Here is a 27883-nt window from a genome sequence, read left to right as displayed (position 1 = left end):
CATGCCCACTGATTTGTGATTTTTTTAATATCATGCATTAAGTTTTTAAATATGCTGGTCTAGCTCTGGGCTAGTTGTTCTTCTCTCTGTACCCAGTTCCACACCAGAATTCAGGATAGGACTTTTGAATTAAAGTCTTAGCAAAGGGTTCTAATTACCATAAAAGGACACAGACTTATTTTTTGAAAAATTGTTTACCTACTACTTTGGTTACAATATTATAAGCTTTGTTAACTTTATATAGCAAATGATCAAACTTTTTAAAATTTCTTTTTAGTTCCTTCTCTCTCTCTCTCTCTCTCTCTCTCTCTCTCTCTCTCTCTCTCTCCCTCCCTCCCTCCCTCCCTCCCTCCCTCCCTCCCTCCCTCCCTCCCTCCTTCCTTCCCTCCCTTCCTCCCTTCCTCTCTCTTTTTTTTCCTTTCTCACTCTGAACTTCATTATCTCCCTTTGTTTCCTTCTTCCCCTTTAGCCACTCCATTCTTTATAATATAATACTCTGCTCTCAGCTTCTCACTTGTCCATATTCTTCTATATTGTCTTACTTGAGTTTTTTCCAGTATTTTCCTGTAGTCATATTCCTTTTTCTCTTTTTTGTCTTCCTTGCTTCTTTCCCATTCCTGTTTTCCTAATTTAAGGTAAGACAGGGTCATAGATAGGTTCAATAACTGAGAATGACAATGTGAGAAAAGGAAAGTAAAAGTAGTGCCTTAGAAAATTGTAATATAGGGTACTTTCATTTAGAATTATTGTCCATCAAATATTAACTAACCTTTCCTTTTAAAACAACCTTTCATTTTATAACAACAACAACAAAACCACATTTTCTTTTAGTCTTCTTTTTTTGCAACTTTTGGATTTTTTTTCTCAAATAGAGTAAAATGAGCTCTTTATACAACACAGCCTACTTGTTACTCTGAGAGGCTCAATTATTTCTTTCAAACTTTGGGGGAGTCAAATTTCCATTAAAAATAGATTACTACTTACTCTTGTTTTCTCAAGTGAGAAAAATGTAACAATTGAATAATTAATGTAACAAAAAAATTTTTAACCTAACTTTTAATGAGATATTTAAATGGGAAATAAGAATGTTATTTTTCTTATTCAGCTCATCGGGATAGTAAATTCCTCAATAATTAAACATTTAAAATAAAACTACTAATCCTTAAAGGAAACCAGGAGATATTTAGAAGTACAAAGGAATTAAATTTATCAAAGAATGTTTAAAACTTAAAGTTTATAGGCTTCTATTCAGATAAGGTTTTGTCACTCTAGGATAAAGCTAAATAGATGTATCTTCAGTTGAGAGAATGAGGAACAATAAACAGCTCGGTCATGTACAAATCGCAGAAACCTAATGTAGAGTGGCTTAGGGAGGGAACGGATTAGCTTTCAAAAGGAGGGAGCCCAAGGTGTCTCCTGGCTTGGCACACAAGTTCAACTCTGTCTCAGGCACTCTGTCTCTGGTCTTCTTTCCTGTTTTTGGAAAGTTGGGATTTGTTTTCAACATTTAAAAACAAGGGCTTTTCATTTTTACAAAGCGTAAATATCTGGCAGCTCTTAATAATTTGATAACCCTGGGCCAGCCTTCCTGCATACAGCCATTGGCTTGAGTTGAGTCTCGTGTTGCCTCTTTGGAAATACTCTCTCCAGCTGGTCCACATTCTTTCCCTGACACCAACACCCTACAGCAAGTCCACCTCTGAGATTGTCCCCTGCAGGCATGTGGGGTGTGACCCTTGCTCCCACCATCACCTTTCTGTTTTAGCCAGCCTAACCCATCTGGGTTGTGTAGCTTCTCAGGAATGTTGCAAGTGTTCCACATTTTTCTCTGCCTGATCTCTTTTTTCCTAAAATAGGTATGCCAGGGCTCCCGGAAGGATGTGAAATTTTCAGGCAAAATACAGAGTTCAGAGCTGAGATACTCAACCCACTCTGTTAGCACAGCCCACTCTCTCAGGCTCTCTCTAGTGTGAGCCCTGGTTGGCCCCATTCTGTCCCTGCTGGGCCTGGTTTCTCACTTTTGGTACCTCTCATTGTTTCCTTGGGCTTGGGGAAGATAGGAACCTAGAAGGCTCATCCTATCCAATAAAAGAGTAATATGCAAATTGACCATCACTCCAACACACAAGATGGCCGCCCCCATGTGGTCAAAGATCCTGCCCCCATGTGGACATAAGATGGCCTCTACAAGATGGCCAGCAAGGGAGGGCAGTTGTAGGTGATCAGACAAGCAAGGGAGGGCTGTTGGGAGGGACCAGGCCTGCAGGGGAGGGCAGTTAGGGGTGACCAGGTTTGCAAAGGAGGGAAGTTGGGGGCAAAGAGGCTGGCAGGGGAGCAGTTAGACATCAATCAGGCTGGCTAGGAGTAGTTAGAAGGTGATCAGGCTGGCAGGCAGAAGCAGTTAGGGGCAATGAGGAAAGCAGGCAGGTGAGCAGTAGGGAGCCAGCAATCCTGAATGATGAGAGGAATGTCCAACATCCCTCAAGGGGTCCCAGATTGCAGATGGTGCAGGCTAGGCTGAGGGACACTACCACCCCTTCCTACACTGCACACCCCCCCCACCTGTGCACAAATTTCACATACCGGGCCACTAGTCCCTAATAAGTTAATTATTAGTTTCTAGGTCATTGAAGTCATTTGGATAGGCTAATTTTAGTGTAAAAGGTACCCATTAATATTTTTAATACCTCAGTAACGTGAAGGTAACAATATAAAACACTATAGAATACCACTCAGGAGCTCATTCCTCTTAAAGGTTTAGTGTTCTACTATGTGCCAAGGAGATGAGGAGTGGTATGGAGCAGGAGTCACGTCTTAGTAACTTAACATCTACCCTTTCCCTAACAGCCCATTTGACTATATTTTAAGTGATATCCATTGTGAAAGAATCGGCAGGATCTTTTAAATCTTTTGTACCACTACTCCTCACCTGTGACATGAGAAGACTAGACTACATTATCTCAAAGGTCCTTCTGGCTCTAATATTCCGTGACTCTTGGAATTTAGTAACTTCTCAAAGAGGATTGAGAAGTTATTACTACTTCTTTTTCATTGGCATAGCTACAAAGTAAAAGAATATCAATAAAAATACTTCAAAGGTAACATTTAACCGTAGTTCAGACTGAATTAAAATGGTTACAGCTAAAACTGCCAACTAAAAAGGTAAGTTGGTCATTTCCCTTGTTAATGGCATGAAACCCAGCAGCACCGTTAACAGTTATAAATGTCCCACGGATTATTTCCCAGCATTCTTGTCATGGCATAAGGCCGACATGCTGCTGTGAAGCCATTATCTGCAAGGATCTTGTTCTTGGCATTCTGAGACATTTAATAAATGAATAAAACGTTGTTTTAAAGTCCCTCAGATTGAATATTATGCTTCTAAAATTAAACATGTCCCTTAAGGGGAAAATTAGCCTTTTAATTGTAGCCTATTATAGAAAAATGAAAAACTGGCTGAACTTTGTCAGGGGCACTCTGTCTTTGCATGGTAAGTTTCTCTGGGATCGTGTACATGTGTTAGGTAGATGAGAATTGCTTTTCCTTTTGAGAGGAGTACAGGCAAACACTTAGATAGGTCATAAGGTCAGTTCTTGACCATCTATTTCGAGTGCTGCCAAGTTACTAATCGGGATTCCTTTTCTCTATTGTTGGATACTAACTTTATACGCCTCAGCATGTTAACAGTGCACTTCACACCACTGTCCTCATTTATCCATTGGCTGTTAAGCAAGCCAAGCTTCCTTTTTTGTGTGTTATTATTTGTTTTGTTTTGTTTTGTTTTGGGTTGTTTTTGTTTTGTTGACTGTACAAGGTTTTACAGGCTCCAGGGTCACCACAAATTTAATGTTCAGCGTTGAAGGTCACATGCCTAGAATAGTGCATGAGAACTCTGGAGTTCACATTTGAATATTTTATTTTATTTTATTTTTTAGTTATTTACATTGTTATTAAGTCTTCAAAATCTGATTTTTTTTATTAATTTCTTTATTGATTAAGGTATCACATATTTGTCCTCAACCCCCCATTCCAATCTCCCACCCCCCACTCATGCCCCTACCCCCCTATTGTCCTTGACCACTGGGTAGGCTCATATGTGTGCACATAAGTCCTTTTGTTGATCTCTCCCTTTTATCCCCACCCTCCCTTTGAGGTCCAACAGTCTGACCCATGGCTCCTTATTTCTAGGTCTGTTCTTGTTCATCAGTCTATGTTGTTCACCATTTCCCGCAGATGAGTGAGAGCATGTCCTACTGGAAATATAAGAATCAAACATTTGAATATTTTAGGGAAGTTTTGTTCCTTCTCAGTGAACGTGTATGAGACTGACTTTAAATAAGACCTTCCCCACAACCCACTATTCCCTTCGCAGTGTTGCTTTTCCCAGACCTCCTGTGGTCACAGGCTGTAAATATGCCTAACCTTCTCGTTCCTGTGGTACAAAAAAAAGTCTTCCTTTTTAAAGTTATTTTATTTTTCAATTAAGTTACATTCAGAATTACTTTGTTTTAGTTTCAGGTGTATAGTTCAGTGGTTAGACAATCATATACTTTACTAAGATATTTCCCTGATATTTCCAGTACCCACGTGGTTATTAAATAATAGTGACTATTGATATATTCCCTATGCTGTACTTTACATCCCCATGACTGTTTTGTAACTACCAATTCATACTTTTTAAATCCCTTCACCTTTTTCGCTCAGTCCCTTCCTTTCTATTGATATTTTGTTTGTTCACTTATTTTGTTCTTTACCTTCCACATATAAGTGAAATCACATGGTTTTTGTATTTCTTTGTGTGACTTATTTCACTTATGTCCATCCATGCTATCGCAAATGGTAAGATTCCTTTTTTTTATGGTTCAGTAATGTTCCATTATATATATGTACCACTTAATTTTTTATCCACTTGTCTATTGATGGGCACTTGGGTTGCTTCAATAGCCTGGCTATTATTATAAACAGCACTGCAAAGAACATAGGGCTGCATATATTCTTTCGAGCTAATATTTTGGGATACATTTCCACAAGTAGAATTGCTGGATCATGAGGCAGTTCCATTTCTAATTTTTTGAGGAAATCCCATACTGTTTTTTATAGTGGCTGCACCAAACTGCATTCCCACCAACAGTGCATGAGGGTTCCCTCAAAAAAGAGTCTTTCATTCCATGACTTCTTAAGGCTAAATGTTGAAGTCATAATTATTGTTTTATTTACCTTGTGATATAGGAAAGGAAGGTATTAGGTGTTTTAAAAATTAGAAATCCAAGGTAAAGTATTTGCTTAGATGACAGGTTATAAGTGCCAAAGTCAAAACTCAGTCTTTTCTCTAAAATAATATACTGCTAATTAGCAACTTACAGTCCTAATAGCTTCCAGTTACTAAGTATCTTTTATGTTCAAGGCCCTTTATAAACGTTGTGTTCTTACCATAAGAGATAGACCTTGGTATTACCCATTTGTGGAATCAGAGAAGATATAGTAACTTGCAGAAGTAAAGAATAACAGAACCAAATTCAAACTGTTATGTTCGATTCCAGTTTAACCATCAGAGCTGTCTTAAGGCAACACTTCTATGATAACTGGGGCCTTGTGCATAAAACTCATGCCCTCTGCCTGGCCTGTGCCTTTGCTTTGGCAGGAGAGGCTCCTGCTACCGCCACTGCACTCGCCAGCCATGAACCCTGTGGGAGCTCACTGATCACCAAGGGGCAGCTCCTGCATTGAGAGTCTGCCCCCTGGTGGTCAGCGAGTGTTATAGCAACTAGTCATTCAGCTGTTCAGTCTATTTGCATATTAGCCTTTTATGCTAGTGGGATCAGGCTGAAACCAGCTCTCTGACATCTCAGATTGCGAGAAGGCACAGGCCAGGCTGAGGGATCCCACCAGTGCACGATTGATGTTGGGGAGAGATGCAGGAGATTGGCCAGCTAGGGAGGGACCGCCGGAGGGCTCCAAGGCATGTTCAAACTGTCTCGCTCAGTTCCAATCTGCCAGACTCCAGCAGCAAGCTAACCTACTGGTCAGAGCATCTGCCCCCTGGTGGTCAGTGCACATTATAGTGAGCTGTTGAGTGGCCTTAGCATATCATTAGCATATTACACTTTGATTGGTTGGACAACTGGATGACTGGACACTTAGCATATTAGGCTTTTATTATATAGGATTCTAAAACTAAATGTTTAGAACTGAACTCAAATTCTCTCCTTACCCTGTTTCTGTCCCATCTTTCCCATTTCAGGCTTTAGTGCTTCTATCTCAGCAGTTCTCAAATAAAAAGTCTGACCCTAGTTGGTTTTACTCAGTGGTTAGAGCCCCTTGAACTGAAGGGTCACAGGTTCCAGTCAAAGGCAAGTACCTCTGTTGCAGGCTCGATACTTGGCCCTGGTCAGGTCATGTGTGGGAGGCAACCAATCAATGTGTCTCTCTCATATCGATGTTTCTCTCTTTCTGTCTCTCCCTCTCCTTTCTACTCTCTAAAAATCAATGGAAAGAATATCCTCAGATGAGGATTAAAAAAAAAGTCTGGGTCGTTATTCATTTTTCCCAGCCTCACTGACACAGGGTCCCAACTCTTCTCTCTCGTCATCCTGCTTGTCTCTGGTTTTGCCTTCCACACACTTGCCCTTGCCTCTCTCACAGGTGCCCCCCTCCCTCCCAGAGGACTGCAGTCACCTCCCAGCTCATGTCTGTCTGCACTCTGATGCCCACTTCCATTCAAATCCCCCCTCACCCGGAAGCCCCAGAGCCTTGTATGCAGCATACCACGAACCATGTCTTCTCATTCAGTGTTGTCCCACTATGTTTTGAGTAAAATAAAACTCTGTGTTGTGTGTATGAGTCCCTGCATGTTCGGTCTCTAGAGGGGCCCCTCCTTCTTCAACTTTTCAGTTTCCCTTTGGGTCACTTTGAGTCCCAAGGCTTTTTTCTTAAGCTCCTCCCCCATACCTGCCTCCTCCTCTCAGGAATGTTGGACATTCCCTTCCCTCTGCCTCAGAAGTGATTCTCCAACCCTTGCACTTGTGCAAACACACATTTTTACCCAGCCATCGTGGGCATATCCTTTAACGTCTCCGCCTTAAGGTCTCTCATCAAACATTCCTGATACTCTATCTAAATTAGGTCTTCCAGTTTTACTTGCCCTTACTTTTCCTTCACAATAATTATCAGCATTATGATCTTAATTTACTGGTAAGACAGGCTTCTCATCTTTCAAAATTTAAGTGTAAATAGTTACTTTTCTCTGAACTCCAAAGATAGTAGTAAAAGATGTAATAAAAGCCGAAGTATCCAATGTACTTTTTCATATTTGGATATTCTTATGCATTTCTTCTTCCTTTCCGTCACTCCTCTTCGCCCTTACCCTTGCCTTTCACTCTTCTTCCTTTCCGTTCCCTTCAAAAAGCATTTTCTCCAGGATATAAATAGAAGCTCCGTGGAGCCTGAATCTTAGAGAACTGCATGGAAGGGTTTTCCATGACTCATTGGTCCACACTCACAGTTGATTTCCTGCCCGGTTGTTCATTAGCTATTTCCAGTGATTCAGGAACACCATAGCCCCAAACTCTAATAGTAAATGCTAGCCTAGAGATAAGACTCTGAAAAAAATATACTAGACTCTCCAGAGAAGGTATAGAAGCAACAAATTATTTCTCTCCTGTTCTTTGAATATTGGGAAGTACTGGGACCAGAATGGCCGGGCGTCACCCTGGGTCCAGCCCTCTTATGTTAGAAGAACCTTGTTTTAACAAAACAGTAAGTATGAGTCTTCATGATATAAGTCCCTGAAAACGGAGCTTTTGAAAGGTGTCCTGCTCTGGTATCTTGGCCGGTTGAAAGCTTGTTGTCCTTTAGGTCATTTGAGGATTCCCCAGCTTCTCTTTAGTTTCAGCTATTACTGCTAATCAGGGATGTAAATCTATTGTATCATCCATACTTATTGTCCAAACCTTGCCATATTCGATAACTTCCACAGAGGCCTGAGTCTTGTAGGCAAAGGTACAAGGAAGATTCTATTAGCCACCTATAGGTGTAGTTACAGATAAGCATCGTCTATAATAATAAAAGTGTAATATGAGGGGCAATGAGGCAGGCAGGCAGAGGCAGTTAGGGGTGATCAGGCAGGCGAGCAGTTAGGGGAGATCAGGCAGGCAGGTGAGCAGTTGGGGCAATCAGGCAGACAGAGTGGTTAGGGGTGATTAGGCAGGCAGGCAGATTGGTTAGGGGTGATCAACAGGCAGGCATAAGTGGTTAGGAGCAATGAGACAGGCAAGCGAGTGGTTAGGAGTGATTAGACAGGCAAGCAGAGTGGTTAGGGGCAATCAAGCAGGCTGACAGGCAAGCAATCAGGGCTGAAGGACCGCCTTCCCTGTGCATGGGGCCTCTAGTATATTTGAACAAGCATAGTATTGACAGGACATTTTGGCCCTCTGGACACTTTCATCCTGGCATGGTCAAGCCTATAGGTACTAAGCCATGCACTCTGACTTAGAGAGTAGCAAGGAGTGGTTATCATTAAATCAAAATCAATGAATTGGGTGAAGCACTCCAGTGATATTTCAGCTGCACTCCTGTGAAATCCCACTGGCCTTTCATTGTAGGCACTTTGGTTCGTCACTGTTGGCTGCCCACTTCTTAGGACCCCTTTGAAGTTTTGTCACAGACTGCTGAGCTGTCTCAGGGTGTAGACATGCTTAGGGTGCTATGGAGCCTCTTCTCACTTCCTTACCCTGAATATATCTGTTGAGCAACTTGAAAAACAGTTTTGTGCTGAGTGGTACATTCACCTTGCAGAGTGCCTCACTTGTCTTACTGTCCAAGCAGAATTATAGTAAAAGCTTGGCAGCCTCTCCAGCAGAATTCTCACTCTCGGGAGGGCAGATGGGGGCCTGAGCTAGGTTTTAGCTTGGTCAGACAAGCTTAAGGTATTAAATATTCTTCCTACAAAAAAAAAATTTATTTTTTATAATTTGTGTAGTTCAGAGGCTCTATGTGTTGGGGGTATTTTTTAGTATCTTGCCCAAGATATGGATTCACCAGTTATACGATTGTAAAACTCAATCCGTTGCAGTATAGATAAGTTGAAATTGCAGAGAGAGTAATATTGAAATCATTTACAGCACTTAAAGCTAAGTAAGCAAAACGACACAAGAAAATCTCTCATGATATACTAGCACACTATCTAGCTCCCCCTTCAGCATCCTTTCTCTCTGTTATAACTTTCTCCTAAGGATAATATCACACATCTTCCATAGAGGTACACACTAACTTTAAGTGCTGGCAGATAAATAAAGAATTTATGTATTTATTTATTTTTACTTAAGTATTCTCGAGCTTTCTCTGGCCAAGTGAAGAAAGTAATTTTTCACATCAGCTAGGAAATTGAGTAGCATCATCGGCCCTGAGTTTAACGAAGAAGAGAACCAACAATTTGTGTGGTCGGTTTCCACCAAGGATTGTGTAAGGTACGCTCTATGCATTTTATTAACTCTAATTGTCATAGTAACCCCGTGACATACACACGACTATCCTTATTTCTTATAAATGAAGTAACTATCTTGAAGAGGTTACACAAATTGCCCAGTATCACACACATCACATTGTATTAAACCTAAGCCAGGATTAAAGCAAACCCAGATAGACCTTACAAATCTGATAATATTCCCACAGAAGATTGAGAGTTAGTATAGCCAATATATGAAATAATAAATGTTTTTAAGTGTGGGCGAACATTTTGAAAGCACAAAAAGTAATGGAATGTATCTTTGTTCTAAACTTGAGATTCTGCCATTGAAATGGATGACACAGGCAGTTAATAGCCTTTCAAAAATGAAAGTCTTACAGGGAGTATTTAAAAGTAAAAGTGAAGTCTAATCATCTAAAATGTAATTGTTTTAGGCCTACGTGCATTACTGAGCAAGAAGAAAAAAAATCTCAGAACATCAAATATTTAACATTAAACACCCTAAGAGAGTTCTGAATAAGAAGGAAGAAAGTGAGACACTGAATTAATTATCTACTGGTATTTAATCATTCAGGCATTTTTATTGATTCAAATTATGGTAAAGCTAAGGGAATGAGGCATAATTTTCCAGGAATCCTTCTATCTTTTTTTTTTCTTCTTCTTCTTCTTCTTCTTCTTTACTCTCTCCAGACCCAAAGGTATCTTCACATTTTCCCAGGCCAAGCATTGCAGCTCAGATTTCCATAATGAACCAGAGTGTTAGGATCTCGATGGTCTCCAGAGAAGAGAGGGGTAGATAGCCCAGGAAAAGACCACAAGCGTATCCCGAAAGTAGGGTCTGTGTTCACTTCTTAATGTATTAGAGATCTCACGAGTGATATTATAGCGCCATCATCAAAATCAATTCCATAAACGAAGGGTTTTACGGAATGGTCTGTTAACTCTTGATCTTTGGCAAAGGTGCTCGGCTTCCTTAAGTCTACAAACATGTGCAGAATGGCCTTGGACTCCACATTCCTCAAGTTCCCCACAGAACTAGTTGGCTCTTCTTTCTGCTGCGTGTGCTGGTTATCTGCTTTGGTCTTTTAGAGTAGTTCAAGCGATCTTTCAGTTTCTGTCAGTGGTAGTTTTCTTAGTGGCTTAAAGTGCTATTTTTCATGTTTGAGTGCTCTAAGACCTGACCAGGAAGGGGGTTCATGGAAAGAAAGAGGGGACATCTGTAATGCTTTCAACAATAAAGATACATTTTTTAAAATAAATAAATGCATAAAAATAAGTAAATAAGGCCTAGCTGGTTTGGTTCAGTGGTTGAGTGAGGTCACAGTTCAGATTCCCAGTCAGGGCACATGCCTGGGTTTCTGGCTCCATCCCTAGGAGGGGCATGCAGGGGGCAGCCAATCAACGATTCTCATCATTGATGTTTCAATCTCTCTTTCCCTCTCCCTTCTTTTCTAAAATCAATAAAAATATATTTTTAAAAAATTAAATAGATGTCAAGAAATAGATGCCTATAGAAGACCTATCTAACCAAACGTGAAAATAGGATGTTCAAAGAGTGTTTCCGTAAGCAAGTGGGCTCCCTGAGATGATCTTTGCCAAACTTAGGAGCAGGCCACAATCACTGAATCCCAGCATTATTTCCCTGTGCCACTACACAACGCTGGGTCCCTCAGGATGTTCTTTACCAAGCTCTGTTTAAACATCTCTAGTCATGGGCCACTCTGGCCAGCCAAGTCTACAGCCCAAAGCAGGAGCCCCCAGCCTCGATGCATTTAAAATTCCTTGGGCCCAGACCCATCCCAGACCCATTTTTACTGTTGTGTAACTCACAGTAAAAATGTAAGGCATATAATCACTTACTCTATTAAACAATTCCAACCTGCCAAAACTTTTTTAGATCCTGATTTTTGACATTCAACATCCAATTTATTTTCTATCTCTTCCGGCTATATGTCAAAATTTCCAATTACAAATTTCATTTGTTTTATGATTAGCACATGAGTGAGGACCCACAAATTCAAGACAATGGTCTGTGTGCTTGTTATTCCTGTCCAATGCTCAGTGGTCACATTGGCCCAAGTTTGTGGCCCAAGGGGGACTCTGGTCATACTTCCTTTACTTCTTTATTGACAGGACATCAGTGATTTTAATACCTAGTGGTCAAGTTGTTTTTTCATTTTTACCTAGCCATGTCTTTATGCCTGTACATTTGCCCAGTGTTTTTTGTTTTTGTTTTTGTTTTGTTTTGTTTTGTTTTGTTTTACCTCCTGTGAAAAACCCAGGTCAGTCAGTAGTATAGGTGCTTTAAATATTTCTAAGTATAATTTGGCAACTTACAAGTAACTTGCTTTTAGAATATTGTCCTGATTGTTATCTGTCAGTCTTATTTCAGATCTGGATCCCTGAGAACCAGGGTCCTTTTTTCTTTTTAACTGTAAACATAAAGCCTCGTCTAGCACAGGATTCCAGAGAGAGTCTGCATTTGCTACTGAGTCCTGGCCTCTTGCTGACAGACATCTCCTCTCTGAGCAGTAAGAACTCTTTTTCAGGCTGGCAGACACTTACTCCTGCTTCAGTTTTTCTGTCTCAGCAGAATCTGATGGAGATTCATTCTCCTTTCTGTGTGGATCACTTATCCAGCTCAGAAAAACCTGACAGGGACTATTTTTAGAGTGAGGAGGAATCAGACTTTCTGGAGAGTGATGATATGAATATGATGATTATGCAGTAGCCCTGTGTATAGGCCAAATTTTTTAATAGTCAGGGCAAGGGATTGTTTACTCTGTGACCAATGTATCTACTTCCCCATTGATATGAGTAACTTAAAATACCAGATTCTTTGGGCTGTGCCAGTGGAAGTGGATTGTCTACAGAGTGTGTCCCAGAGTCACCATGTTGGAGCTCAGACACTTCTTCAAAATATGTTGTGACCTGACTTATTTTATTCTCTCTTTTATAAGATTAAAATTTAAGAACAAAAATCCTAAATTTTTAAGTTGGAGAACTTCTGTTAGTATTCTGCAAAACGTGTTTAAATATCTATAAATAATATGTCAGACTATCAGATTTAATACTAAAGCCTACCATGTAAATCTTGTCACAGTTATTTCATAGATTTCTTTAGCCAGGGGCCTAAACTCCTTCACTTACTTAGTTACTGGGTTCTAGTTTTCTCTGAACTGATACATAGTATAATATCATTCTGCAAAGGGCCAGGGGAAGCCAGTGCCATCTTGAAGAACAACAAAACTAGAGCACTTACAGGACCAGATGTCAAGATCTAGTAAAAAGTCATTAAGAACAACAGCCAGATTGACCAATAGAACAGAACAGTGTCCAGAAACAGAACTATCTATAATAATAAAAGTGTAATATGCTAATTAGACTGAACAGCCAAATGACCTTCTGGAAATCATTCTAGATGTTTCGTCCTTCTAGAAGAAATCATGGTGGCAGGGGCTGAGGCAGTGGCAGTTAGGGTGATCAGGCAGTCAGGTGAGCAGTTAGGGGTGATCAGGCAGGCAGGCAGAGGGGTTAGGGGTGATCAGGCAGCCAGGTGAGTGGTTAGGGGCAATCAGGCAGTCAGGCAAGCAGTTAAAAGCCAGTAGTCCCAGACTGCTAGAGAGATCCCTGATTGTGAGAGAGTGCAGGCCTTGCTGAGGCTCTCCCGCAACCCCTATGCATGAATTTCATGCACCAGGCTTCTAGTACATATATAACCATCCAGTTTATGCAAGTGATAATATGGAGTGAAGAAAGAATGGTCTTTTCAAAAACTGACGATAGGTCAGTTATATCTGTGTAGATAATATATATTGTGACCTGACTCTACACCAGACATAGAAACCAATTCAGATGGGCTACTGATATAAAGGTAATATTAGATAATCAGGCCTATTGGAAAAGCATAGGAGAATATCATCATGATTTTATAGTAAGGAAAGATTTCTTAAACAGAACACATAAACTACTAACATAAAAAAATAATTAAGAACTTCTCTTTATCAAAAGAGATCATTAAGAATTTGAAATAGTAAGCCACACATGGGCTTGAAAATATATTTGCAAATTATATACCCAATAAAGAACTTATCAAATGTTCGTTAATTCCCACAAGTCAATAAGCCAGATAACCTAATACAAAGTTTGCTCTCCTAATGGGGAGCAAAAACTTGAATAGATACTTTATAAAAGGATATCCAAATGACTAATAAGCCATGAAAGATTGCTCAGCACCGTAGTCAGGGGAATGCAAATTGAAACCACAATGTGATGCCACTGCATACCCACCTCAGTCCCACAATAGGAAGGCCTGCAAGAGGAGACAAACATGTAGAGCAGCTAAAATGTTCTTTTCCTGCTGGTGAGAAGGTGAGTCCACACAACACTTTTAGGAAACTCTTTGACAGTATTTACTTAAGCTGAACATATTCATAGCCTACAACCCCACAGTGCCACTCCTGGTCATGACTCCCACAGAAATGCATACCTGTGCTTGTAAAAGTATGACCCAAAACATCATAGCAATATTTTTCTTAGCCAGAAAATACTAGTAAGTAGTAGAAGGGATAAATTATGGCACATTCACCCATTGGAATATTATAGAGCAACTAGAGGCCTGATGCATGAAATTCGTGCAGGTGTAGGCCTTCCTTCCCCTGGTTGCTGATAATGGCTTCCCTCTGGCATCTAGGACCTGGGCTTCTTCTGCAGCCCCAGCTTTGTCCAGAAGGTCATCCAGAAAGATGTCTGGTCTAGTTAGCATACTATGCTTTTATTATTATAGATGAGAATGCATGATCTAAAATGACTCCAACCATATGCATGAATCACATAAACATAATATTGAGCAAAAGTAGCCAGATACAGAAGAGTATTAACTGAGTCTGTTTTTTGTTGTTGTTGTTTTTCTTAAGCATAAGAGTAAACAATAATAATCTATACTGTTACCTGTGGGACAGGGGAGTGATTTAAAGGAGTATATGGTGAGGGAACTCTTTGATGCTGGTAATGTTTTATTTCTAGATCAGTGTGTGGTTACACTGATGTGTTCAGCTTATGAAAATTTAACAACTGCAAACTTATGATTCATGTTATTTCTCCGAATGTTTCTTTTTCTTCAATAAATTTTTAAAAACACACTGTAACCCAATAAGCAGGCTCCCAAAATAAATAAATAAATAAAAACCTGTCATGTAGAATGGGTAGGGGGACTATGGAGGAATTAAAGATATTCTGAAGTTAATAAAGTGACTAGGGTAAGCCTGATTAGGAGAATGAAACGTAATCACCAATCATGCTTTAGCCAAGTTCAAGTTGACATGGGACTTATTTTTTAGTGCTCCTTGCTTTGGACTCTTCCTACAATATAGTAAATGTTTAAGTTGTCTCTTTTAACTCCCCCAGGAAAACTTAGGATTTAAGATAAAGCTCACTTGAACATGGAAGGTATACTTTTTGTTCTAATGGAATATTTCCCAAGTAGTATATGTCAATAGACTGGGGGGGAAAATGGCCTTTTTTTTTAAGTTAACAAAAAAATTTATTAAAGTTTAGCTCATCTGAAAAGCATTGAAGTTATTAGTAGCATTGTATGAACAGACTACCACTAATAAAAATACTTTTAACTAATGAACGAGGTTGAAAAGTGCCTGAAAGGGCTGAAACTGGTTTGGCTCAATGGATAGAACGTTGGCTTGGGAACTGAAGGGTCCCGGGTTCGATTCCGGTCAAGGGCATGTACCTTGGTTGCGGGCATATCCCCAGTAGGGGGTGTGCAAGAGGCAGCTGATTGATGACTCTCTCATCGATGTTTCTAAATCTCTATCTCTCTCCCTTCCTCTCTGTACAAAATCAATAAAATATATTTTTTTAAAAAGAAAAGTGCCTGAAAGGTACTTTTTATTAGCAGGAATGTAAGGCAGGGAAAGCTAGCATGACCACACACAGTCTTTCTGCCACCCTCTGGGAGGTTCTAATCAAGCGTATACTCTGAAATTCAGGGCTCAGGGTGGGAAAACTGATTAACAAAATAAAAATCCAGTGTGTTTCCCATGCAAACAGCCATCAGCATATCCTATGGAATTGCATAGCCTATAAATCAAGACTGCGTGCAAGGGCTTCAGTGTGGTGCAAATATCTTAATGACTAAAACATCTTTAACCATGAAGAATTTATATCCGCATGATCCATTTTTCTCAACCATGCTTCACTTCAGCAGGAGTAACTAATCTTCTGCCAGGGGATGGGTTCTTGATGATTTCTTCCTCATGTTTCTTCTGTTTATTTTTCTCATTTTGACACACTCCATTTTTTTTTTCTTTTGCACTTTCTTAAATCAGACTGCCCCATGCATCCACCCTGTCTGTTTGCTTTTTCTTTTCCTGTGCATCTCACTAGCCATCTTGGAATAAAGCCGGGGCTTTTGGACTCTTTGTTTTTCCTAAGGCCCTCTGAAGATGAAATTGGGTGGCATCCAGGGAAATGGGCTTAATACCACAGGGGAGCATGAGCGCCTTGATGTTATTGTGGGGAGACATGTATGATGGAAAGCAATTGCCAGAGAAGGCTAATGATCACTAAACATTAACATTTGTAGGTCCCCCTCTGTGATGCACAAAGGAACTGCCACATGGGTAATGCTGGAAAGCCGTACTTGCTAAAATAGTTTGTTGTTTTCCTAGAGCCCATGAAAACAGAGGAGCTGAGAGATCTTAAGATCAAATTCTGTCTCAGCTAACACACTCATCCCAACCACCATGCTCAGCCTATTCAGACCCCTGTCAGTCTCACTGTCACTGCCATTCCCTTGTCGTGTACCGTAGATATTTGGTAATAACGATTGCTGTTCTACAGGCAGGGACAGGGACAGGGAGCTTCTGCCCCCTTCTGTGGATCTTTTGCCACACTTGAATAATTTTCTTAGGAACCTGGAGATCACATCCTATTAGATAACCCGGTATTTTTTATAAGTATGCTGACCTTACTAGATTAAAGATTTCATTGAGGCAGAGGTGAGGTGGGTAATAAAATGCAAATATTTGGTGTCTTCAGTTTTAAAAAAAAAAAAAGTAATTAGAAACTTCATGAGGTTCAACAGAATAAGTTTCCGTCGTGAAGTCCAGGAGTCTGCCCTGCTCCACTAACCTTCTCTGCAAGGGATCCCCAGGGGTGACTAGAAGGGGGGATCCTAACATTTTCATCTCTGAGTCCCCAGCATCTTCTGATGCTCCCGGTATATCGTTAGCGCTCAGTAAGGGTGTATTTGAATTCATGGTGCAGGAATGATGAACGAGAAAGGCCTGTTCTTTGGAGATGTGAGGTGGGTGCTCTTCTGTTTATGCCGGAACGTAGGCTTCTCTGGCCTCCTGATAGTACATTGGTCCTGCCGCCGATTTAGCTGATGCCCAAAGCATTCGGATGTGGTCTCAGTCATGTATATAAACTGCCAGCAGACCAGGGTCTCATCACAGGGGACCTTCTTATGTTGCCTAATGCTCAGCTTCTGTTGGAAAACTAAATGAGGGGCAAGACGGATATCTAGGAAAGATTCCCCAGAGAGACATCCGGTCTATCCACCCTAGAATCTGTCTTTAGATCAGACAATCACATTAGCTTTTCCATTATAGAGACATCATCATTTATTTGCTTTTTAACCATATGTCTCAACCTTGATGAAGGAATAGCCATTGGAAACCACCTCTGCATCCTATTATAGAAATGTGTGGAAGACATTGCCCATTTATCAGTGAGCAGCATTTACTATGTATAAAAACAGGGGGAGAGATATCTTTTAGGACTCCCTGCTTGAAGAATCGTCATTTCCATTGTAGGGACAGACTATCTCCTTTCCAGCAGTGACAACTGTATATTCAACCATGTTTCCTTTATTGTCCTGGTTTCCAGAGGTTCAGAATCCTATTTTATTTAATTGAAGCAAAGTCCACATAACATAGTTAACCACTTTTAAAGTGCATAGTTCAGCAGCATGATGTACATTCACAATGTTGTGCAGCCGTCACTTCTGTGTAGTTACAAAACTTAAGCAGTCACTCTGTCCCCACCCCCTGGTCATTTCTAATCTACTTTCTGTCTCTGTGGGTTTACCTGTGTATTTCTTTAAATTTTTAAAAATTCTCTATTAACCCATGTGGGCAAGGCATTTGTGGTCGCTTTTTCTTCCTTAATATTTCCGTATGTTACATATATTGTTTAAAGCAGCCTCCAGAGTTTGTGGAAAGAAGCTGCGTGGAACATATACAATAAGGACATCCTTCTTTTTACCTCCAGAGCCACTCACTGCCCTCCTCCTTGCTGCTCTGTGCCATGCCTTGTTGACCTGCATGATGGCTCTCCTGCCTCTGGCTCCTTCTGGGTTTGGCTAAGAGTGAATCATGGCAGGATTTCAGAGGGAGAGAGAACAGTGACCGAGGATGTTGTTCCCTTGCTTCCTCCCTGTAGATTCACCGGGGCTGGCTGATGGAAGGTCCCAGCTCATGTCCACAAACATCCTCCCCAAATCCTGGCACCACTAACAGTTCTATCCTTTGCTTCTTCAGGTCTAGAGGGGCATGGTGCCCTATTGCTTCTGGCCCTAGAGTATTGCATTATCCCTGTGGTATCCCTATAACCTTATCACATCTTTCTAAATAGCCCCTTATGACACTCTCCTCAAATTGTCCTAATTTGAGTACCATCTGTTTCTGCCTAGGACTGAAATAAGCACCTTCTACTCCGTAGTTCTGTTCAACTGTCAGTCATCATGGTTTGCTTAGAGTCCTCTATAGTTAGGCCAGTCTGGCAGGTTCTCCTAGTGCCAGATAGTGTCTTCTCCCAGGCACCCAGTGCATTTACATCTCTTCATGGACTTGAGGTGATTGATATTTATCTATTTCTTGGGTGATTAAGCAATCTCTGAAGATATAGTACCAGAAACCTACCCTTCCTCTATGTTGTGGCTCCATGCCCCTGGCTTCATGGCTGAACATGGCTCACCAGTTCTGAACATACACATGGCAACAGCAAAAAGTTGGAAATGAGGAAGAGGCAGACACAGCCATTGTTTCAGTGCACATCCAAAATGGGTCACATTCTCTTTTACCCGCTTCCCATTGGCTGAAACTTAGTCACAGGACTGCACCTCACTGCAAAGGAGTCTGGGAAATGCTGTCCTTAACTGGAAAGCCATTTGCTCAGCTAACACTTAAGAAGCTTATTACTGAAGAAAAGGGGAAGATAGGACACCAAGGAATAATTGTTGTTTTCTGTCTTTTGTAAGAGATTAAGTTAATAAGTAACAGAGAAACTTGATTACTTTCATCTGTTAAGCCAAATAAGTTTATCTTTAGACATAAGCAAACCAGATGGAAGAGCATATGTGATTGCCACCTCACAAACATCTTAAACATACCTATTAAAATTCAACAAGACTATGGGAAGTCATTTGGGAAATTAGTCCCTCTAAAATTAGCCCTTCTAAAGTTCTATAAATACTAGAGGCCCAGTGCACAAAATTTGTGCACAAGACAGGGGGAGTGTCCCTTAGCCCAGCCAGCACCCTCTCCAATCTGACCCGTTGAGGGATGTCTGACTGCCCATTTGGGCCCAATCTCACTGGGATCGGGCCTAAACTGGCGATAGGACATCCCTCTCACAATCCAGGACTGCTGGCTCCCAATTGCCCTCCCCTGCAGGCCTGGTCTTCCCCCAACTGCCCTCCTCTGCTGGCCCGGTCACCCTTAACTGCCCTCCCTGCTGGCCTGATCACCCACAACTGTTCTCCTCTGCAGACCTGGTCCCCCACAACTGCCCTTCACTGCAGGCCTGATCCCCCCAACTGCTCTCCCTTATAGGCCTGCTGCCCCTAACTGCTCTCCCAATATGCCTGCTGCCACCAACTGCCCTCCCCTGCAGTCCTGGTCTCCCCTAACTGCCCTACCTTGCAGGCCTGAGCCCCCCGCCCCCCAACTGCCCTCCCTTGCTGGCATGGTCCCCCTAACTGCCCTCCTCTGGGGGCCTGGTCACCCCCAACTGCCCTCCCCTGCATGTCATCTTGTGGTGGCCACCTTGTGGCAGCCATCTTGTGTCCACATGGGGCAGCCATCTTTGACCACATGGTAGTGGCCATCTTGTGTCTTGGTGTGTTGGTCAATTTGCATACTACTCTTTTATTATATAGGATACATAGAAACACCCTGATAGACCACAGCCTCCTGTGAGGTTCGACCTGAGCAGGAAGTGAGGTTTTCGGGGGGCATCATGCTCAAGGAAGAGGACAACAAGCTTCTGGATGGAGCTGGAGTTATCAGACCAGGTGCACATGGGCTATGGCAGAACTTTGACTGTTAGAGTTGAGAGGTAGGCAGGATCAACTACTCTCATCATGGAAGGATGACTAAATCAGGGGCTTCAGGGACTCACCAGAATTCTTTTTGGGGGGCCCCAGCTGCCACAGATGAGAAGAAAATTGCTGTTTCATATATGCATGGGGACCACTCACTATAAACCCCTAAGTGAAGGGAATTCAAACAGCAAGGTGAGTAAGACCAGAGAGTAGCAGCCACTGTAGGGTTAGGTTGGGAACAATCTCTGGGAGTTATAATAATATAATGGGAAAATTGCAGGCACGAAACTGCAGGTCCAAAATGTCCTCTTAGCAGACCAAGATTGTCGGCTCCTTCCAGCTATTAGCAATGAGGCTCTGCCCTGGAATTGACAGGAAGAGATACAGGTCCTCATGGTCTCTCAACCATTTTTAGAACTAGATAATTTATTTGTTCAATATGTTGTTAGAGGGAGAGGAAAGGAGAGAGAGAGAAAAGAGAAACATTGATGAGAGAGAATCATCCATTGACTGCCTCCTGCACACCCCCTAAAGGGGATTAAGCCTACAACCCGGGTATGTGTCCTGAGCAGGAATCAAACCTGTGGCCTCTTGGTGCAGGGACCACACTCAACCAATTGAAACACACCAGGCAGGGCAAATTCTTTCTTTTTTTTAATGACTAAATTATTTCAATATCCCCAGTCATTCATTGCTGACATGAATATTATGTCTTTACCTCATTTGAGAAATATGTTATTGCATCTCAGACTGAAAATGGCTCTCTCCATGGAACTTTCGTCTTTAAGAGTCAATGCAGACTGCCTGAATCTCAGTAGCAGGAGTACAGACTTCTGGTTTACTGTATCTGAGTGGGGTCTTGGTGATAATGACAAGATTGTATTAATGAAATCTCAAACACCAGAGCAGTAAAAATCAGAAAGACAGTCTTGAAAAATGAGATGACTCGAGGCTTGAGGTCATAATATATCAAAAATAATCGTGTTGTATATAGCACTTTGAAAATTATAAAATGTTTAATTACACATTGGTTTTGGTGTAATAAACACTTGAAAAAATACCATTTTATATGTAAGCAAGCAGACTTGGAAGGTTTTAGTAACTTGTCTAAAGCAGTGTTTCCCAAACTTTTGACATATGTGTACCCCTTCTATAATCTTCGTAACACTGAGTACCCCTCGTACTCATGAGAACATAGAATTAGGCACAGCTAAGCACGGTGCAGTGCATATCCCCACCAAACTCCGGTGCAATGTGTACCCCCACCAAACTCTTCCCGTACCCCTGGGGGTACGGGTACCACACTTTCGGAAACACTGGTCTAAAGAATCATGACCAAAATATTGTGAAGAGTTAAATGCAGATGTTTTAACTCTGTGTCCAGTGCTGTTTCCTGTATGACCCCTGCCTCTTCTGAGCTTTAAGCTATTTCTTGAGTTTTATCATTTGTCCATACGTTCATTAAACAGCTATTGATTGCACACTCCTCTGTATCCATCACTATGCCAGGCACTGAGGATGCTGTGATAGACAAGGCAAGTCTCTGCCTTTGCAACAAGCCTACAGTCTAGGGGGAGTACGGGGATAGAGGTCTATAACCCACACTGCCTTTGAGCCACTGAGGTGTCTGCTACAAGCAGGAATACAGCAGGCTGTGGGCACACAGAGAAACCATGAATCAGGAGAGGCTCCCCAGAGGAACTGATGTTTACACTGAGTCCCAAGGGTCAGTAGGAGCTGCAGGAATGAAGAGTGTTCTGAAGCAAAAATAAAGCATGTCTGAAGTCACTCCTGAGGGAGAGGGGACCCCAGATCATGTCTAGAATGAGGAAAGAACCAGTGGATTTACAGATTTCACTTAGTGTACGCATTCCTGCTATGTGGCTAATTAGAGACATCATCCATTTATCTACCCATCTGTTCACCCATCCTTCCATCCATTCTCCCTCCCTCCTTCTCGCTTTCCCATCTTCCTCCCTTCCTTTCTTCCAGCATCCAGCTATCCAGACTAGGTGCTAAGATGTTTATTGCATTGATAAATTAATTTAAAAATATTTATTGGGAGACCTAGTATGTGCCAGTATGTATGTGAATCTGTATGCCAAGTGATATAGAGGGCATACAGATTCACAGACCTTATCTCAACTGACGTGAAGCTTAGCAGTAACTGAAGAGATGGGCCTGTGCCCGCATTACTGAAGACCAGCTGCATGGAACAGGTGTCCTACTAGATGCCCCAAGAAGTTGCTATTGCCTGTGGGGACGTCATTGGGAGGAAATTTTAAGTTTCAGTGATGAAATCAATAGGCCGGTATCAGACTGAACATTCTCCATGTTTCTGGGTGTCTGGTTATTTGTCTAATTTTGTTTTGTTTTCTGAAATTTGTTCTTTCATAGATACTGTGGCAACAGCATCTGGGCCATTACTAGTTGAAGTTGCCAAAACTCCTGGTGCCAGCCTTGGGGTTGCGCTTACTACCTCGATGTGCTGTAACAAGCAGGTCATTGTCATAGACAAAATCAAATCTGCAAGCATTGCGGACAGGTGAGTGTCATAGGAAGCGCCAGCTTTTCAAAACGGCATGCGTGTTAAAACACACACACAAATAGTATATGTATGCAGGTTTTCACATACTGTATACATACACACACATACATGCATACACACACAGTAAAACACAGCTCTCCTGCCAATTTTCACAAGGTTCGGTTAGAAAACGAGTTCGTCGCCGGGACCGGTTTGGCTCAATGGATAGAGCGTCGGCTTGGGGACTGAAGGGTCCCGGGTTCGATTCCGGTCAAGGGCATGTACCTTGGTTGCAGGCATATCCCCAGTAGGGGGTGTGCAAGAGGCAGCTGATTGATGACTCTCTTCATCGATGTTCCTAACTCTCTATCTCTCTCCCTTCCTCTCTGTACAAAATCAATAAAATATGTTTTAAAAAAAAAGAAAATTAAAAAAAAAATGGATAGAAAATGAGTTCGTGTACTAGGGCTTAAAAAGTCACCGCCCTTCTCAGCCACCCCATGATGTAATGTCACCTCCTCCAAACGTTTGGTGTGGTCTTTGAAAATGGAAAAGAAAAAAGTCAAGCTGAGTAAGTTTTCCTACCATGTCGTGGGATGAGGGCAGCTGAGCAGAACTTCATTAGGCTCCATGCCGGGAAGCCATGGCGTTCCCTGACTGCTAACAATTCAGCCCTGCTACCATAGAGCCCCAATCCTTTTTTCTTAAAGGAATAAATCAAATTTTTAATCACACTGTCTTTAAAGAAACATCCAACTTTTAGTATGTTAATCTGAGGGTTTTACAAACTTCAAGGGTACCTAAAAACATCATTTATTCCTATGACAGTTAAAGTAAAAAGTCCTTTTTCTTGAATTCCTTTTCCTAACTGATATTTTAGACTTACAAGTTAGAAGAGGGATAACAAAGATGACTTTACCACCTAATACATTATTTTACAGCTTCCAGTAAGAAAAAGCCCACTTCCCATAGTTGAAGCACTCCAAGTACCTCCACGTGGAATTATCAATTTAGATGGAAGAGATGACTTGAAATGCTTTTGTTTTGAGAGGTGGACTATCCACACTGTGGCCGTGTTTACATAAGATTGAATGCCCAGTTCACCCTGCATGTCTTCAGCCCACTTCCTCATATGCCCTCACCATGCTTGCTACACATCTGGCTGTGTGCAGTGACCTGCAACAACCCCTGTAATGGTCAGCCTACCACCCCACCTGTGGTCTTACCTTGCCTCTGTCCTTTAACCATAAGGGCCACTGATCCAGGTGTGTCCAGTTCAGTGATGCAGGATGCTCTCCTTTCCTCCCTGTCTTTTCCCATCCCGCAGGGATAAGCAGCGTAAGGAGCTGTCCACTTGCCTGGTACATCAGGTGTGGTGACCATGGTGTTTGCTTTTCTCTGCTCACCCAGTAGCCAGTCTCTGAAGTCGGCGAGACGTAGCAACCCCTTCTGCCCCCAGCGCTCCCCATCTCTCACCACGCAGGTCTTGGCTTAGTGCCTCCTGCATAACTCCCACTATCTTCAAGAGCTTTTGTACTCACAAGTGTTTCACTCCAGAATAACAAAATAAAACACAAGAAGACAGAACTGGCGATCTGGGGGCCTGTGTGAAAAGGGCCTGAGGAAGAGTTAGCTGAACTTCCCCAATTACTCCCCTTCACACATAAAATAGTTGTCAATGTCCCTGTTCGAACTCTGTGAGCCATGTCTGGACATTCTGAATATTTACCAATCTTATTTATAAACACAAAAACCTAGGAGGAAGCATAGCAGGAAGAGGCAAGGACACATTGCCCATCCTTTCCTGTCTTCCTGCTCATTTCTCTTCAACACCTGGCACCTTTACCCCAAAATAATCATTTGCTGGTTTTCGAAGGACAAGAGGAAAACACTTCCTTGAGATGTTCTGTATTTGCCACAAGTTTTTGCATTCCTATTCCTGTGTTCTTAACATTTGCCATGGTGTATCCTATAACATGCCAGTATTTTGGTGGGGTAAATGGAAACTGTGAATTTTAACTTTGAAGGACATAAAAGCCACATTCCCAAGAGGAAGCGCACTGAGCCTTTCCCCTCCCGCAGGTGTGGAGCACTGCACGTGGGCGACCACATCCTGTCCATCGACGGCACCAGCATGGAGTACTGCACGCTGGCCGAGGCCACCCAGTTCCTGGCCAACACCACCGACCAGGTCAAGCTGGAGATCCTGCCCCACCACCAGACCCGCCTGGCACTGAAGGGACCTGACCACGGTGAGAGGCCGCCGGGATAAGGCTCTGCTTTCTCTGTGCAGGTGCTGCTCCTTCCTGCAGAGCTATTATAGGAAGATCCTGGGTTTAATTCTGTCTTAATCATTCTTTTCAAAGCAGCAGGTTATATTTGTTTACTGGTCTTTATCCTCCAAATCTCTTTTGCCAAGACACATGTCATTCACTTAAAAGCTCCAAAGTAAGCAAAGAAACCTTGTTTGAGAATGTTTTGAAGAATTTTCAGGCTAGTAATATTTTATATTAAAAAAAACAAAAAAACAAAACATCTTTGATGTACTTTGTGTGTGAAGAGAAGGGAAGTTATTTGATATCCTGTTATATTAAATTTCCACTCTAAAGGACAATGAAGGTAAATAGTAAAACTTTAATTTTTTTTAAATAGTTATAAAGTGGGTATTAATAGCAGACCCTTCCAATATTTGGGAGTGGGGAATAGTTATATGAAGAGTTGACTTTATATTTTGTCTGTTTCCCAGAGGAGTGTATTTCTTAGAATGGAGAACAACCCTTCTGACCAAATATCTTCCCTGAGAAAATCCTAATACTTGAATACACCTATTCAATGGCAATTGTCAGCTGAGGGAATCTACAGTCTTACCATCCCACAAATCACAGTTTTCTGAGTATTTATAGAGTGGGCAAAAGTAGGTTTACAATTGTTCATATGGAAAATAATACAATCATCCTATACAATGAAAGGGTAATATGCAAATTGGCCCTAAAGGCGGAATGACGGGTCACTATGAAACGCACTAACCACCAGCAGGCAGACGCTCAGCACAGGAGCTGCCCCTTGGTGGTCAGAGTGCTTCCACAGGGGGAGTGCCACTTAGCCAGAAGCTGGCTCATGGTTGGCCAGCACAATGCAGTGACGGGAGAGGGCTCCATAGCAGTGCTAAGGATGTCTGACTAAGCCATTAGTGGGACATACCCTCAGGCCTCCCGGGCTGCCAAAGGGATGTCCGACTGCCAGTTTAGGTCTGATCCCCTGGGAAGTGGGCCTACGCCATCAATCAGACATCCCCTGAGGGGGTCCCAGCCTGCAAGAGGGCACAGGCCAGGTTGAGGGACTCTTCTGAGTGCACAAATTTGTATGCACTGGACCTCTAGTCAATCCTATATAATAAAGAGGTAATATGCAAATTGACCATCATGCCCTCACACAAAATGACCATCCCCATGTAGTCACAAGATGGCCGGCAGGGGAAGGCAGTTGTGGGCAATCAGGCCAGCAGGGGAGGGCAGTTGGGGACAATCGGGACAGCAAGAGAGCAGTTAGATGTTGATCAGGCTAGCAGGGGAGTGGTTAGGGGGTGATCAGGCAGGCAGGCAGGTGAGCTGTTGGGAGCCAGCAGTCCCATATTGTGAGATGGATGTCCAACTGCCAGGGAATTGGGCCTAAATTGGCAGTTGGACATCCCCCATGGGGTCCCAGATTAGAGAGGGTGCAGCCTGGGCTGAGGGATGTCTCTCCCCTCCCCACCCCCCCGTGCATGAATTTTGTACACCAGGCCTCTAGTAAATAATAACAGTAGAACAAATTCTCAAATTATACTCACAACTGTAAACCTACTTTTGCCCTCCCTGTATATACCCTCCACCTGGGCCTCTTTAAACAAAACCTGGTGCAATAAAAAGTACTTTGAGCCCAAAATCAAATGAAGAAAATCTCTCCAGTGGGGCCTTTATTCCAACTCCTCTTCCATCCTTTTCCTTAAGCCAAGTGCCCTCCTTTTTATTCCTGAAATCAAATCCCGAAAGCCTCCAAGGTACTGTAGAGGTGAAGAAGGCACTGCTATATGTTCAGAGAAAGAGAACAGTTTTCTCTGCAATTGTGAGTTTGCTTATGAGGAGGTCATTTATACAACATGTTTCCCACCTCCTAAAGCACACTGCACTTCTCCGCAATTTGAAAAAAAGAGAGGGGCCAGTTAGTTTTCTTACTGAATGAGTCAGCTGGATGCAACCTCTTTTAATTAAATGGAGCTTAGGCAGCCTTGGAGCTAATGAAAATCTCTAGTACAGCATTGCCTTTATCAGATTTTAATTTTACACATTGGGAGTGGAGAGACGATGCCATACAGACAGGTTATGAAGAAACTCTGCCTCGTGTGAGTGGCAATGATGAGGAGCTCAGAGGACGCAGTCCCTGGGGATGCAGGCCACTCTTGTCGGGAGGCCCCTCGGGCCTTTTCTGCCTGCATACTGGCTGCAAGGAAAGATTTCTAGAACCCTAAGTTTCTCCTAAACTAATCTGCAGTCTTCATGGAGTTGGAGCACAGTAGGGAGGAGAGCGCATTGCTTGGTAAATTCTGGTTTCAGTGAACCAGAAATGTTTAACAGACTGTTTAAAAAATGTCATTGTCCTTAGCTACCTCATTTTTCTTCTTTTTGTTTGCCCTGTATACAAATCATAAATAGTTCAAATTGTTTCCAACGTGTGAAATAATATTTTTACCTGCCAAGGCAATATGAGAAAATGAATGTATACACTAAAATGTACAGAGACCAAGTACAAATTTTTTTTCTTCACAGTAGAGAGCATGATGTCATTTATGATTTTTCAGGGAACATGGTAATTTTAAGTAATTCTAATTTATGACCATATCATCCACTTTTGCTGAAAATTGCTCACCATCTTCCTTAGCGAGCATAGAAGCAGCTCCCTACATTTTACATTAATATCAGACTTGCATTTCCTAAAAGAAGTAAATATAGGTTCCTAAGCATAATTAGATTACAGTTATGAAGGGGGAAAAATACCTCCCAAAAATGGTGTTCATAACCCTCAGACTTCTCTTTTTGTAATTAGTAGCATTGTCTTACATAGTTTTACGCTTTTTCCACAAGAAAGTTCTGGTTATTTTTCAAGATCTCTGATGCCTGAACAGCATGTCTCTCATCCCAGGGAAGGGAGATACAACATTTTCCAAATTTTGCTTATCAACAAAGCATTCACCACGGTGTTTTCACGAAACATAGAAATGGGCCCATCAACTAGGAATCAGAGATCAACTGTGCTTTTTGCTAGTAAATAAGCCAGCAAGAATGACTTTTTCAAGAGGTTAGAAATTGTACCCTAAGAGGGTCTTGGGGATACATAATCATAATTGAAGGAAACTGAGACTTTAGGAGGTAAATGTAAGCGGAATTGCTAGGTTTGATATATTCTGTGCCAAGAGAATGTGCATCGGCGAGCTCCAGGAACCACACCAAAGCTGCTGTTGCCTATACCCTCAGACGTCCCAGACAGGGCAAGAGAGTGCAATTAGAGAGGAAGA

The 27883-nt window shown here is 42.0% G+C and overlaps 1 protein-coding gene across 8 annotated transcripts in view; it reads left to right on the top strand.

Annotated features, from left to right (window-relative positions):
- GRIP1 (glutamate receptor interacting protein 1) overlaps positions 1–27883 on the top strand; it is a 658373-nt gene that overhangs the window by 541287 nt on the left and 89203 nt on the right. For all 8 annotated transcript variants that reach the window (XM_036455350.2, XM_036455348.2, XM_036455354.2 and 5 more), the window contains exons 8-9: positions 22203–22350; positions 24415–24584. In XM_036455350.2, coding sequence (XP_036311243.1) covers positions 22203–22350; positions 24415–24584 — 318 coding nt within the window. The remainder of the gene's footprint in view (positions 1–22202; positions 22351–24414; positions 24585–27883) is intronic.

The sequence above is a fragment of the Pipistrellus kuhlii genome, unplaced genomic scaffold (genome assembly GCF_014108245.1).
Source record: "Pipistrellus kuhlii isolate mPipKuh1 unplaced genomic scaffold, mPipKuh1.p scaffold_m20_p_3, whole genome shotgun sequence".
NCBI classification, from domain to species: domain Eukaryota; kingdom Metazoa; phylum Chordata; class Mammalia; order Chiroptera; family Vespertilionidae; genus Pipistrellus; species Pipistrellus kuhlii.
The sequence above is the reverse complement of the archived record's forward strand: the minus strand, read 5'-3'. Positions and strand labels throughout refer to the sequence as shown.